Source organism: Phyllobates terribilis, unplaced genomic scaffold (assembly GCF_046119375.1).
Source record: "Phyllobates terribilis strain yellow unplaced genomic scaffold, ASM4611937v1 Scaffold_1__5_contigs__length_1240528914, whole genome shotgun sequence".
Taxonomy (NCBI): domain Eukaryota; kingdom Metazoa; phylum Chordata; class Amphibia; order Anura; family Dendrobatidae; genus Phyllobates; species Phyllobates terribilis.
Genome location: NW_027362761.1, coordinates 418779817 through 418795859, shown reverse-complemented (window position 1 = coordinate 418795859; position 16043 = coordinate 418779817). Strand labels below are relative to the sequence as shown.

Below are 16043 nucleotides of genomic sequence, written 5' to 3'. Positions count from 1 at the left end.
TAACTTACACCTACCATATACTATTAATAATATTGGTATCGTCTTGTGGGTCTCTGCCATGCACCAGGGCTTTTATAGCAAGTAATACCAATATTGACTCTATTTTTGCCCTTTCCTTCCACCTGATCCTGTTTAGAGACTTAACTATGGAAGGTGCACCACCTATAGTTGTGCCCCTAAGCTGGATCAGGTGGGAGAAAGGAACAAAAATAGAGTCAGCATCTGTGTTATCTGCTATAAAGGGCAAAGCAATGTATTAATATAGGTTTGTCATTACAGTTCCTACCTAAGAATGTGCTTTATTTTTGGTACTTTCTTACAACTGCTCTAGTGCAGCCCATCCTAAAAATTGAACGGGCTACTTATCAAAGTGTTAGTACTCCATATGCTAAAATGTGATGACCGTGCTATAGCTTAGTGTGGAACTTTTTTAAATTATCTGCTTGTGAGCTGGAGATTTCAGATATTTATTAAGCAATGAAGGAACTGTAAAACTTTCTACATTTCCCATTGTGGACAGTAGTAATTGATATAGTTGAGAAAAAATATTTGCAATGCCCTGGTCTGGCAACCAGTCTGGTCCTCCATGGCAGCCAGTCCAGGTCAGTGTTCATCCTGACATCCTGGGCACCTCTAGGGGTTTTCATGCACTGCCTGGTCAATAGGCCAATAGGCCTCATGACATAATAAGATCTAGTAAATGCCAGAAGTGCCCAGTATGGCAAGCCGAGGATACCGTCCTCCAGAAGTGAAGACTGCTTTGGTCCAGGTGTCATGGAAAAATGGACAAAGTAGCATGAGGCTTTTTGCTCAACTATACTAATTGATTTTCTTGGTATGAAAAATGACAATTATCCTTCAGATCATCTATTAGCAATATCATTTCCAGCCATAAAACAGTATAAAGTAATAACGATGCTATCAGATTACCTTATTATCAATTCAGAAATATGCATTTCTGTCAGCTCTCTAACAGGTAGTCTTTTGTTAAGTTCAGGCTATACAAAGATTGTAACAAAAGAAAATCATGTCAGCTTTAAGATAGCTTTGATAAATAAAGGAGGATATTCATTTTCCAATTATGGCCAGTTTTTTGTCTTATAAAAGTAGCAAATGTTTGCACAACATGTGGTTGGTCTAAGGCATGGCCAACGAAAGTCCCAACACATAAAATTTATTTTACACCAGAAAGTGGTGTAAATTATTGTCAAAATCAACTCTAACACACAAATAGAGTAGATTTCTGATTTTGGCACGCAGACAGTCTGAAGATGCGTATTTTAATGAATTTTGAAGCATTTTACTCCAGTTGATTTTCTACAAGACGGGTGGAGGAATTGTTAGTCTTGATGAATTTTCCTCAGAATCTATGCTCTTTAAGCAAGACACCTTCCAAGCCTATGGATACATCTGCTTTATGGCAGTGTCTCTGCTTATATAGTAAAGACAGCACCAGACCTAACAATAGAACTTGAGTGTCTTTTATAATCGCATTTATGAAATTTATAGCATTGCTCTTTAGTATTTTAGAGGAGAGAAATGAAACAGATTTGTAATGATTGAAAATGGTGTGTTGGTTGGTATATTTTAGAGTAATATATTTATATATGATAACTCGAGTCATAGAAATCCTTGTGCAAATTTTAGGTGTGAGATCATTTTTTATAGCCTGTTCATAGCAAAAAATTACACATATAATTGACAGATTATCTTAAAATAAAAGCCAATCTAATAGGACATTACTTTAAAATACGTTTTTGTCTGTGGGTCACTTGGTTTCTTATATTTTGACCAGAGCAGCTAAAGTTTGGAAGCAATTTAGTACATTTTTAGCCCAAGGAAAGTAATCCCCATAGAAAGTCATTATTTCAATGAAATATCTCTATATTTCTTTAATCCTATGACCAACATAGATATGGTGTACACATTTTTCTGACTTCAGTGATACGCTACAGCCCTTTTTTAGTAATCTAAAAGTGTTCATTTATTTGCTAATATCTGACCTTACAGGTAGATGCATTAACTCAGCAACTGAAGTCATTCATCTACAAGTCCCTGATTGTGTGTATTGTAATTATCACGAGTAATTGGCATTGACTACAACAATTCTACAGCCTTTCAGCGGCTTTGACAGTCCATAAATGTATTAATCTGACCATGTAGAAGTCGGAAATATTAATACAATTATTACATGGAGATGAGACATGGAGCCATACAAGACTCTAACTAGAAAGCATTAATTCCATCTTATATCAATACATTGAGAACAGTTGCAATATGCACCTTGTAATTATTGTTTTAGCTGCTGGTCAATTTAATAATGATTTTATGTAATGGAAATTCTCACTTATCACTGAATTTTCATCAAAAGGTATCAAACACAGTCTAACCAATCCATCGCAAACTACAAAGGGCTATACTTGTATCAGCACATGCAGATACAGGGAAGAGCATATGCTTGGACATTAGATATTATAGTTACTTCTATAGTTTGGTATATTTTCCTGTACCTGCTTGTCATGATATTTGCTGCTTTTCTCTTCTTTTTACTATATTCAATTAGAACAATGACGGAGTTAACGACATCACATTTCCTTGCTCTATGCTTTGCTGTGTTGAAGACGCATGCTTTTCATTCTACAGAAACATAACAAAACTGATCAGATTTCTCAAGACATTTCTCATATAACTATGAACTTTTACTGCAAGATGCATGTCATTGTAAGGCTCAGGAAATTATGGGAATAGATCTATAACCTATTCTTTTTCCAGGTTACGAAGTGTTAAAATGGAACAACGAAAACTAAATGATCAAGCTAACACCTTAGTGGATTTGGCAAAGGTGAGTAGAAACAATATATAGAAATTTCTAAAGTATATACTTCTTCTCGTGACACCATTCTAGCACTGCTGGAAAACACAAGTACCAGTGATTGCTAGCTGTCTCTAACATCATGGATATTTCAAAAACTTCTGTTACTAAAATCTACTAACATACCTAAACCTGAATCTCCCAACATACCTAAACCTGAATCTCCCATTCAGCTTGTGACACCACCATTACTCTAGACAACACAATAGCTGTCTTGGGGTCATGTTTGACTATATACAATCACTTGCACTCCTCTGCTTCTTGAACCTTTAAAATATCTTCAGAATCCACCTTACTTTTCATTAGAAACAGCCCAAACTTTTTTTGTTGTCGTGATTCACTCTTGTCTCAATTACTGTAACTTAGTACTAATTATTCCTCCCCATTTTATCCATCTATCCACTACTTGGACAACCCCTTCTTGAGCTAAATGTTTGGCCTTGATAAAATAAAAAAGTCTATTTTCAACTCCCGTGCCTGCGCCGTTCCAGCGGTGTTGGCACTCGCGGTCCTGGGGCTCTTGTACGGTTGTTGTGACACATGACCCCAGCTTCCAGTCAGCGCTGGCGTCACTGTCCCCACCTTGGGCCAAATTGAACATGAAGAGGCAGTCCGGGCTGCTGCTGATCTCTGACTTCCTCTTCATGTTCAATTTGACAGGAGGTGGGAACAGTGACACCAGCGCTGATTGGGCGCAGGGGTCACATGTCACAAGAACAGCACCGGAGCCCCGGGACTGCAAGTACCAGCACGGAAGGTAAGTATAAGCTTTTTTATTTTATCGGGGCCAAGTGTGAGGTTATGACAAGCAGTTGTCCAAGTAGTGGACAACTTCTTTAATGCAAGAGCTGGAATCATCTTTATTTCTAATGTAAACCTCCCACTCTAGCCTCCAAGACTTTTCTCGGGCTGTACAAGTTTTCTGGAATGAGCTACCCCGACAATCTAACAACTAGTTTTAAGTGCGCTTTAAAAACACATCTTTTCAGGGAGGCCTATTGCATTCCCTGTCTAACTCTTTTCAATGCACTTAATCTACATCTCTCAGTTTACTACCAGCCCTCCCTATGCAATCTTCTTCACAATCTGATCACTTCATCTAACATTATACCTTACTCTCCTTGCACCCTATTGCTCTTCAAATTAATACATACACTGCTACTGGCTGGTGACTGACTCATGACGCTTATGCTGGCCATTATTTTTCATTCGTGATTCTTCATAGACTCTAAATCTGCACTATTTTCCTGAAATCTTTTAGTAGAAATATCAAGTTTATGTGTTTAACCTGTAGGTGTACATTTACATAAACTAGCTAAAACCAAAGTGACATTGGCCATGATCCTACAAAAGCATGCAAAGAGCCTTACACACATTAATGAATTGTCCTTTATTAACAAAAAACTTTTTACAACATGAACACTATATCGGACATCAGAACTATGCCTTGTAGGGGCCATGACCACCAGTTTTTATAGGCAAAACCTTAAACTATTTATTCTGTTAAATTCATGTACTGTTTGTGTACGTCATTGCACTTATTAAATATTAAGTATTTAACAAGTAGGTAAAGCTTGAAATCTTTATAAATATGTAATCAAGACTTTATGATTGTCAGCTGAAAAATATATAAAAGGTGACAGAGGAGTATATAATAAACTGTATTTTACATGCCCTTTATTGCCCTTCTGCAACTAGTTGACAAGCAAAAGAAGAAGTCATTTTTAATTAATATTTTTTTATCTATTAAAGTTAAATTTCAATTTTCCATGATTTATAAATGCATAAGGATAATGGAAAGTGATGTTATCTGTAATAAAAAATGACACATTTTTCACCTTCTGACATGTTAATCACTATAGGGATACAAGAGGACATTAACGTTTTCTCAGCAAAGGACGTATTGGTGCGCCCTATCGCAGATGCAGGTGTATAGAGTGGGTTCTGAAGCTGAGCTCTAAGTACAGCAGATGCCGGCTCTGTTATGCAGTCAGCACTCACCTCTAACAGTGATCGAAGCCAATCTCAGATCCTGGTACTGCTGCATGTTGTGCTTCCATCGGTCCCCATTTGACATGATCACCAGGTGCCAATGGGTGGTCATGGCAGCTGGAGGTCTGCTGAAGACTCCCATGGCTGTCATCTTAGTACTCTTTAGACTGGGCTTCATTGGAGACCATTAGATTCCCTACATACTGCAATACTGTGGAATTTTGGCTTTGTAATGTATACAGCAAGGAGACTCAAAAAAAATGAAAAATAGATTTTTTTAAAAAATATGTAAAAAAAAATAAATTCGTTTACCCCCATTTTCTTCCTTTAAAAACAAAGTAATAGAAAATAAACATATTTGGCATTGATGTATCTGTAAAGGTCAAATCTATCAACATATAAAATGATTTAACCCATACAGTAAACACGGTAATGCAAAAAATCAAAATGCTAGAATTTGCCATTTTTAGCTGCTGCTCCTCACCCAATAAAAACTGTTAGCTAACCTCACAAATACATGCTTTCACATAGCTCTATCAATGGAGAAAAGAAATAGCAACACAAAACTTTTTATTTTCACAAATTTCATATTTTTTTCACAACTTTAAAAAAAAAAAATCTTCACAAGTCTAGTATTGTTGTATTTTTACCGACCTAGAGGATGCTGGGTTATATTTTTATCACACAATGACTGTTGTAAAAAAAAACAACCCTCAAAAAGCAGTGTTGGAATAGTGGTAGTTTTCCCCATTCCATTGCACCTTTCACATTTTCCTACACATTTTATTTTAAAATGAACAGTGTTAAAAACAACTGCCTGGAATCCACCTGAAAAAGCACCACAAGTTCCCCATAAAATGAACATAATGCCCAGCCATGCCAAAACCACATTGCTGTGCACATTTTCCATTTTATTACTTCTTTTAACCAATTGTGTTCTATACTTCACAATATAGAGTGAAAACCACCAGTGATGTCGCCTCAGGAAAACGATAGGAAATAGGAAAATCAACCGATCATGAAGGGGTTAAGGCCTAATTTATGCACTGGTGTTTCAAACAGATGACACATGGATGCAACATACATTAGTCAACATTGATATTGTGACTCCAAGAAAGAAAAGTCATGGAATTGTGGACATCACAGGATAGACAGACATGTTAGTGATCTGCAAATTATGAAAAAATAGAAAGTAAATCTTCAAAACATCTCAATTTATTCAGGCTCAAGTATGATCATCACGCACAGGAATACAAGCACTTACATGCCTTGGCATGTTATTTATCACATATTAATGGTTGTCTGAGGAATATTTTGCCACACTGCATATACTTGGGCATGCAAATCTGGTGTGAGGTTCCCTACTGAAGGCCTTTTAATGGCATTGCCCTATTGGTCTATAGATGGAGAATAGAGGTTGGAATGGAGGTCTATCTTCTACAGGGATGAGTCCTGTTTTAATCTTGGATGCAATGATAGCCAGACATTGGTCTGGAGATCATATGGGCAATGCCATAAAGAGGAAATGCTACACCGGTTCTACTCCCGAGAATATGGCAAGGAATGGCATAGTTTTAGCCGGACCTCCTTAGTCTTCATTCTAGGTACACTAACAGCTCAGCATTCCATTGATTTGGTTGTGGAACCATGGTATGTCCATTTCTCCAAAGTGTCCCAGGAGCCGTTTTTCAACGCTCCTACTAAGATCAGCCTTCATTGTTTAAACCTGCTGCCATGGCCTGCAGCGTCTCCAGACTTGCCTCCATAGAGCAGATCTGGGACGTCATTGGTCGGCAATTGCAACGGTTGCTACCAGCAGTGGATTTAGATAATTTGTGGACGTTCACCATGGCAAAACCCTTAATACACAGGTAGAGAGAAAGATACACGCCTTGGCAAGCTATCAATGAGGCTAAGTGTATGTATTTCTGGCGCTCACACCAGATACAAAGTAAATTATTTTGTTTTGAAAGATTTGTTTCCATTTTTTGTATATCACTAAAAAATGTCAATCAATCCTGTGACTTCCATAATTCCAAGAGTTTTCCTTCTTGGATTTGCAATTTCAAGAGACATAAAAAAAAAGTAACAGCACCAGGTTTTGAGGAAAAAAAGTCTTCAATGGGTTTATTCACCACCACTTTTATGCAACGTTTTGGCTCTACAACTATCGTTTCTAATGCAAACATAAGGTGCCAAGTTTAAATGTATTGGGCTCCATTCATCAAAGCATTTCTGCCATTTTTTTGGGCTTGAACACCTTTCAAATAGTGACTTTTTGATTTGCAAAAAAATCTTCAAAAGATTTGTGCCTATTTTCAAGTTGGCTTTTTGTAGTTTAGTTTGTTTTATGCTTTTTATGTCATTGTGGTTTTACGGATGCTTTAGACAGATTCAAGAGCTGCAACTTTTTTAAAAAGTTGCAAAATTTGGTAGAACTGTATTCTAGTTCCCTTCTTTGGAGTGATTGTATGTTCACCAGCTAAAAAATCAAAATCTTTGAGAAATTTTGCACTAAAAAGTTACAGAAATGGTGGCGGAAAAAAGACAATCACATCCACCATTTTGATGCATTTAGCATAAGAGTCGTCTAAAAAAAAACAAATCAAAAAAGAAAAGTGACTAAAAAAATCTGCAAATAATGAATGATGCTCTTAGTTCTTCCTTTTATATCAATGAAAAAAATTATGGGCCTGATTCATCAAAGCTTTCATGGCAAAATTCTGTAGCAAAAACTTTGAAAAGCTGCAAAATTTAGGCAAAACTTGCAGTTGCGCCTAAATTTTGCAACTTCTGGCATCTTTACGTCAGTTTCTCCCAGCTCTGTTGAAATATGTGGAGCTGGTGTGGGACAGGGGCGTGACATGAGCGGGACACCGCAGATTGTCAAATTCATGATGAGCTGTGGCATTCCCAGTACCTGACAGGAGTGAGATTTTTGATATAGCACACATAGTGTAGCACACAGATTTTTGGCATAGCACATCATAAATCAGGAGCGCCTGACTTTAGCACGTCACCTTATCAGAACCGATGTGAACAACTCTGGTCTAGATGAATCAGGCCCATTGTGTAATTATAGTTTCCAAATACATAAAAATCATTTGCTCGCATAACACTTTATATGCACTAAATGAAGTTATCAAACAATTATACTCAAATATTAATATTAATATGTCCTCTAACTCCAGTGTAGTTTTTAATAGCCTATTAGTCAATTTACTAGTCCCGAGATGTCTAGAAGCCACATTTTTATTAAAGAATGCATAATGGATGTTAATCGAATTACAAGCAAGCAGTATCTTTCCTGGCATTTGTCAGGCTGAACTGCACATGTCTGTCAAGCAGGACCTATTGCACAAGTCAGTAAAGGGTGGCAGTTTTCTGCAGATATCTGATATCTGAACCGTTCACATGTAGGCAGCTTTGCTAAGTTGGTACCACTATCCTCTTGTCCCATCCTCGGGTAGTGAGCCATAATCTTTAGGAAAAGAGCTGTTGTATATTTATAGTAACTCCAGAAGAAGAAGAGGGATACATGCTGCTGCTGATTAACAAAAATTAGTGTAGTGAGCAGGGAAGAAACCGAGTAGAACTATATGCGGAAGTAAGGGTAGATGAATAGTGCTAACAGTCACAGAGACCGATGTGCTACCATTACACAGCTCTACGAGGCCGTGTTCAGATGTAGTGCTCCAACATAAATTTTCCTCCCACTCCTGAGAAAAAGTACTGACCGAACACTGACAAAATACTGATAGTGGGGCCGTGGCATAAGATGTTCAGTGAAGTTGAGGTCAGGGCTCTGCAAAAAAAACGATCATGTTCTTTCACATCAAACTCACTTAAGCATACCATTATGGACCTTGCTTTATGCAATGGAGCTCAGTCATCCTAATAACGTGCCAAACCAAACTCAACCCTCAGATTACTAGTTAGAGAAGTGTGATTTGTCACTCCACAGAATACATTTCCCCTGCTCCAGAGTCTGGTGGTCTGCTTTACACCACTCCATCTGATGCTGCTAAGCCATGGAAACCCAATATTACGCACAACATTCGCACTGATGTTAATCCCGGAGTAGGTTTGGAACTCACTTATTGAGTTAGCAGAGTCCTGGCACATTTTATGCACTATGGTCTCAGCACTTGGTGACCCCGCGGTGTAACTCTATGTGGTCTGTCACTTTGTGGATAAGTTGCTGTAATTCCTAAACACTTCTAGTTTTAATTCATACCATTCACTGGAGGGAAGCAATTTAGCATGGAAGAAATTTCACGGGCTGACTTGTAACAACGGAGAGGTCTTATTACAGGATGACACTTTAAGCCAATTAGCTCTTTCTTTCACAAATGATGGTAAAGGTGACTGTATGGCGAGGGGCTGGATTTTATGGGACTGAATGTACAGGTGCTTCTCACAAAATTAGAATATCATCAAAAAGCTAATTTATTTCAGTTCTTCAATACAAAAAGTGAAACTCATATATTATATAGAGTCATTACAAACAGAGTGATCTATTTCAAGTGTTTATTTATGTTAATGTTATTATGGCTTACAACCAATGAAAACATAAAAGTCATTATCTCATTAAATTAGGATAATTAACAAAAAAAACTGCAAAAGCTTCCTACGCATTTATAAAGGCCCCTTAGTCTGTTTCAGTAGGCTCCACAATCATGGGAAGACTGCTGACTTGACAAATGTCCAGAAGGCAGTCATTGACACACTACACAAGGAGGGTAAGCCACAAAAGGTCATTGCTAAAGAAGCTGGCTGTTCACAGAGTGCTGTATCCAAGCATATTAATGGAAAGTTAAGTGGAAGGAAAAAGTGTGGTAGAAAAAGGTGCACAAGCAACTGGGATAACCGCAGCCTTGAAAGGATTGTTAAGAAAAGACCATTCAAAAATTTGGGGAGATTCACAAGGAGTGGACTGCTGCTTGAGTCATTGCTTCAAGAGCCACCACACACAGACGAATCCAGGACATGGGCTACAAGTGTCACATTCCTTGTGTCAAGCCACTCATGACCAATAGACAACGCCAGAAGCGTCTTACCGGGGCCAAGGAGAAAAAGATCTGGACTTTTGCTCAGTGGTCCAAGATGTTGTTTTCAGATGAAAGTAAATTTTGCAATTCATCTGGAAATCAAGGTCCCAGAATCTGGAGGAAGAGTGGAGAGGCCACAATCCAAGCTGCTTGAGGTCTAGTGTGAAGTTTTCACAATCAGTGATGGTTTGGGGAGCCATGCCATCTTCTGGTGAAGGTTCACTGTGTTTTATGAAGACCAAACTCAGCGCCGCTGTCTACCAGGAAATTTTAGAGCACTTCATGCTTCCCTCTGCCGACAAGCTCTTTGGAAATGGAAATTTCATTCTCCAGCAGGACTTGGCACCTGTCCACACTGCCAAAAGTACCATTACCTGGTTTAAAAACAACAGTATCACTGTGCTTGATTGGCCAGCAAACTCGCCTGACCTTAACCCCATAGAGAATCTATGAGGTATTGTCAAGAGGAAGATGAGAGACACCAGACCCAACAATGCAGAGGAGCTGAAGGCTGCAATCAAAGCAACCTGGGCTTCCATAACACCTCAGCAGTGCCACAGGCTGATCGCCTCCATGCCACGCAGCATTGATGCAGTAATTGATGCAAAAGGAGCCCCGACCAAGTATTGAGTGCATTTATTGAACATACATTTCAGCAGGCCAACATTTCAGATTTTAAAAACATTTTTCAAGCTGTTGTTATAAAGTATTCTAATTTACTTAGATAATGACTCTTGTGTTTTCATTGGCTGTAATCCATAATCATCAACATTAACAGAAATAAACACTTGAAATAGATCACTCAGTTTGTAATGACTCTATATAATATATGAGTTTCACTTTTTGTATTAAAGACCTGAAATAAATTACATTTTTGATGATATTCTAATTTTGTGAGAAGCACCTGTAAAACCTGAATTCAATGATGGACATGTGTCCCAAAACTTCTGTCCTTATCGTATTCTATAGACAAATGCAAATTACCCAGAGGCAGAACTATAAGTCCATTGTCTTCTTGAAAATTAGAAAATAACTTGAACCATTTTGCCATCAGTTCAATGTGGTTAGAAATGTGAACGTTAGAAGTGACTCCCACATACAATACATACAGCAAAAGTACTGTTGTCTCCTTTCAGTAATGTTATGGTTGCCATAGGAACCTCAAACAACAGAATGAGCGCAGGCTCTATAATGTACTTGTGGTTTTATTATTTCTCTCTGCGGATGACAGTACTGTGCTTGCCACTTACACAAACTGCTAGCATATGATCCCATACATGCCATGTCATGTACACGTACTTTATCAATTAAGGAGCTACATTACTGGTGTTCACACCTGGGGGAGGAAAGGTTATTTCACATTTTATGCTAAATGGAATCCATATTGCAATCTGAACCAGCTTACCCGAACAGCGCAATGCTAGGTTAAAAAGCTCTTACATTTAAATGTCTTTCAAAAATTCTGGTATTATTATGGGAGAAAAAGAAAATTGTCCATCAGAAATATCTGATCTAAAGGGGTCCCAGCAGTCTGCAAATAGCTGTAATTTTCTGTAAGTGAGGAGTGGCGAGTCAGAAAAAGTAATTGACTGGAATGATAGGATGGCCGCCCCTTACAATTCACTGGCTTTTTGCTTCTGATTATCAGAGATTCCTGATTACAGATTTCAGAGCTGAAGTTAGAGACCATAAGGGCTCCTATAGCGCTCATATAGTGTCATGTTCTGTAAATTATAGATGTTGAGCATTTCTATATCTTTCTGTCCATGTCATATCTAACAATTCAGGCACAAATGAGGTCATAGGATTGCCATCTTCTGGGATAGATGTTTGACAGAAGAAGAACTTTTTTAAATGCCGCATTTCATTAGGTTCAAGACTGACCACAGTCAGATTTATAATCGTCATGCGCCGTTGAGAAAGTCACATTACACAATAAAATACATCCCCTTTCATTTGGCCACTACATAAACATTATTCTGATTTTCCTAATCAATACATAAATCAAATAATATATCACCAAGTGGATGTGGATTAAACCCCTCACTCCACCCACCCAGTAAACCAACATGACTTCCTTAGTTCTCTGGCTCAGTCTTCACTCATTGCACACTCCATAAAGTTTAGCTTCACCAGGCTTAAAAAGGTCCGCTATCTGGGCAACCACTTTTTAAATAAAGTAGTTTATAAAATAAAAATATCTTCTTGCCTCCAGTCCCGACGACGTTACCGCTATGTCGGTGCCAGGTATCCCTGGGCTCATGTGACATTGTTATGCCACATGAGCTCCACAGCCAATCATTGGCAACTAATAGGCTGCTGCACTCTCACTACTTCTGTTTGTCCGAGGTTCAACCAAAGGTGTGAACCTCAGACAAGCAGAAGAAGTGAGAGTGCAACAGCCTTTGCGCCCTCTGATTGTTTGCAGGGGTCTTGTGGCATAACACTGTCACAGTAGACCCGGCACCGACATCGCTGGAACGGCATCAGCAGGTGAGTATAAGGTGTTTTTATTTTATAAGGGGGAACTAATTCATTTGAAAAGAGATTGCACTGGTAGTGGACAACCCCTTTAATGAGGATTTACGTAAAAACCCATACTAGAATGAGAGTGAGTGGCCGGTCCCACTATCTACCTACCTGCCACTTCAGGACGAGAAATTACATTTCTATCAAATTTCTGTCAACTCATTTTGCTGAGAAACTCAACTCCTCTGAATGCCTTTATTTGACTCAAATTTCCTGAGACGCGTAAATCCATTGCTACATATCAAAACTTTCCTACTGTTTAATCACACTATCTATCTGTCCGTCCGTCTATCTATCTATCTATCTATCTATCTACCCGTCTTATCTATCTATTTATCTCATATCTATCTATCTATCTCATATCTATCTGCATGTCGTATCTATCTATCTGCATGTCTTATCTATCTATCTGTCTACTCATCTTATCTATCTATCTTTCTATCTATCTATCTATCCATCTACCTATCTATCTGCATGTCTTATCTATCTACCCGTCTTATCTATCTATCTATCTATCTATCTATCTATCTATCTATCTATCTATCTATCTATCTATCTATCTATCTGTCTGTCTGTCTTATCTATCTAACCATGTATTGATTTCATAGCTATCTGTTAGAAAGTAGTAATACTTACAGTGCTGGCCAAAAGTATTGGCACCCCTGCAATTCTGTCAGATAATACTCAGTTTCTTCCTGAAAATGATTGCAATCTCAAATTCTTTGGTATTATTCTCTTCATTTAATTTATCTTCAATGAAAAAAACACAAAAAGAATTGTCCTAAAGCCAAATTGGATATAATTCCACACCAAACCGAAAAAAGGGGGTGGACAAAAGTATTGGCACCCTTTGAAAAATCATGTGATGCTTCTCTAATTCGTGTAATTAACAGCACCTGTAACTTACCTGTGGCACCTAACAGGTGTTGGCAATAACTAAATCACACTTACAGCCTGTTAACATGGATTAAAGTTGACTCAACCTCTGTCCTGTGTCCTTGTGTGTACCACATTGAGCATGGAGAAAAGAAAGAAGACCAAAGAACTGTCTGAGGACTTGAGAAACCAAATTGTGAGGAAGCATGAGCAATCTCAAGGCTACAAGTCCATCTCCAAAGACCTGAATGTTCCTGTGTCTTCCGTGCCCAGTGTCATCAAGAAGTTTAAAGCTCATGGCACTGTGGCTAACCTCCCTAGATGTGGACGGAAAAGAAAAATTGACGAGAGATTTCAACGCAAGATTGTGCAGATGGTGGATAAAGAACCTCGACTAACATCCAAACAAGTTCAAGCTGCCCTGCAGTCCGAGGGTACAACAGTGTCAACCCGTACTATCCGTCGAAGTCTGAATGAAAAGGGACTGTATAGTAGGATACCCAGGAAGACCCCACTTTTTACCCCGAGACATAAAAAAGCCAGGCTGGAGTTTGCCAAAACTTACCTGAGAAAGCCTAAAACGTTTTTGAAGAATGTTCTCTGGTCAGATGAGACAAAAGTAGAGCTTTTTGGAAAAAAGCATCAACATAGAGTGTACAGAAAAAGAAAGAGGCATTCAAAGAAAAGAACACGGTCCCTACAGTCAAACATGGCGGAGGTTCCCTGATGTTTTGGGGTTGCTTTGCTGCCTCTGGCACTGGACTGCTTGACCGTGTGCATGGCATTATGAAGTCTGAAGACTACCAACAAATTTTGCAGCATAATGTAGGCCCAGTGTGAGAAAGCTGGGTCTCCCTCAGAGGTCATGGGTCTTCCAGTAGGACAATGACCCAAAACACACTTCCAAAAGCACTATAAAATGGTTTGAGAGAAAGCACTGGAGACTTCTAAGGTGGCCAGCAATGAGTCCAGACCTGAATCCCATAGAACACCTGTGGAGAGATCTCAAAATGGCAGTTTGGAGAAGGCACCCTTCAAATATCAGGGACCTGGAGCAGTTTACCAAAGAAGAATGGTCTACAATTCCAGCAGAGCATTGTAAGAAACTCATTGATGGTTACCGGAAGCGGTTGTTCGCAGTTATTTTGGCTAAAGGTTGTGCAACCAAGTATTAGGCTGAGGGTGCCAATACTTTTGTCCGGCCCTTTTTTGGAGTTTTGTGTGAAATGATCAATGATTTGATTTTTGCTTCTTTCTCTTTTGTGTTTTTTCCTTGCAAGCAAATTAAATGAAGGGACTAAAATACCAAAGAATTTGTGATTGCAATCATTTTCAGGAAGAAACTGAGTATTATCTGACAGAATTGCAGGGGTGCCAATACTTTTGGCCAGCACTGTGTATGTTAAAGAGCTGATAAAGGCTTATTCGTATTCTATTCCTTTTCCTCAGTTTACATAAAATATTAGGAAATGTTAAAATTCCTCTGTGAATGTCATTAGAGAATGGTTTTCAAAGATTGTGTACAATAACTTAATAAAAAGCGATTTCTTTTTATCTCCTTTCTTACTTCCTAGACCCAAAACATCATGTATGACATGATCTCCGATTTGAATGAAAGAAGTGAAGACTTTGAGAAGAGGATTGTTGTCTTAGAGACAAAACTAGAGACATTAATTGGTAGCATCCAAGCTCTCCCTGGACTGATTAGTCAGGCAATCAGCCAACAGCAAAGGGACTTGGTTGAAACTCAGCTGCAGAATTACGATCAGCATGTTGCATACAGCATGGAACGATCACGGTCTGTGTCAAGAAGGCGACGGTCTTCATCCACAGCACCTCCAACTTCATCAGAAAGTAGTTAGAAGGGAATACGTTAACCAAAAAGACTTTTTGCCATCATATGGTCAATATTTTAGCTTTTATTGTAAAGCCCTATGGTTCTAATCAGTGTTATCTGGGTTCTGATGTCAGAATCTTAGAAACCTGAACATAACGTTTTAGGCCAAATAGAGTGAGAACTCTTTTATTATTTCTTTGAGATGCACAGTGAATGCACCTAACATTGCTATATAGATTGTTTCTCTGTTTCACTAACTTTTTATTCATGCACTTCAAACAAAGTTTATTACTATATAGTATAAAAAATATTAATTTCTGAACATAATTGTATGGTCACTTCTGTTCATACAATGGGTTCTGCTTATATTAGGCAAGTTTATTGAAATAACCAAGTGATATGTACCAATGTGATTTTTATAAAATTATTTATTTATGAATTGAAAAAAGTAGGATGATAGCCAAAAAGGCTTAGTTATTTTTTTTTAACTGTATAATATTATAAAATAATAAATGCATAAATACATTATATTACCTTTAGACCTTGCCTTAAGATATATAGCTTAGTTCTCGGTTGTAGATTTATCCAGGCTTGAATAAAAGTTTATGTTTTTCAACTATTTCATTTTCCTTTTCCTTTTTTTGTATAATAAAATTGATACATATGATGCGGGTTATTGTCTTTCCATCTAGGATTTCTATTGTTGCATATTATTTATATTGTTGCTTAATTTAATCAAAATCTCCAGAATCTTAGGGTTTGTTCACATGATGTTTTTTCAGGCAGGCGACAACATTGAGGTTCTCAAGCGGAAACGGTTTCTGGAAATGACAGGGTTTTTTTTTATCCTGAAATGTTTTGGTAAATGTTTTTCCTAGGAGCTGTT

At 38.0% G+C, this 16043-nt stretch overlaps 1 protein-coding gene across 1 annotated transcript in view; it reads left to right on the top strand.

Moving 5' to 3' along the window:
- Nucleotides 1-15742, top strand: part of KCNN2 (potassium calcium-activated channel subfamily N member 2) — a 292772-nt gene extending 277030 nt beyond the window's left edge. The window contains exons 7-8 of the mRNA XM_073677198.1: nt 2773-2842; nt 14895-15742. Coding sequence (XP_073533299.1) covers nt 2773-2842; nt 14895-15182 — 358 coding nt within the window. The 3' untranslated portion in view covers nt 15183-15742. The remainder of the gene's footprint in view (nt 1-2772; nt 2843-14894) is intronic.
- The last annotated feature ends 301 nt before the right edge of the window (nt 15743-16043 follow it).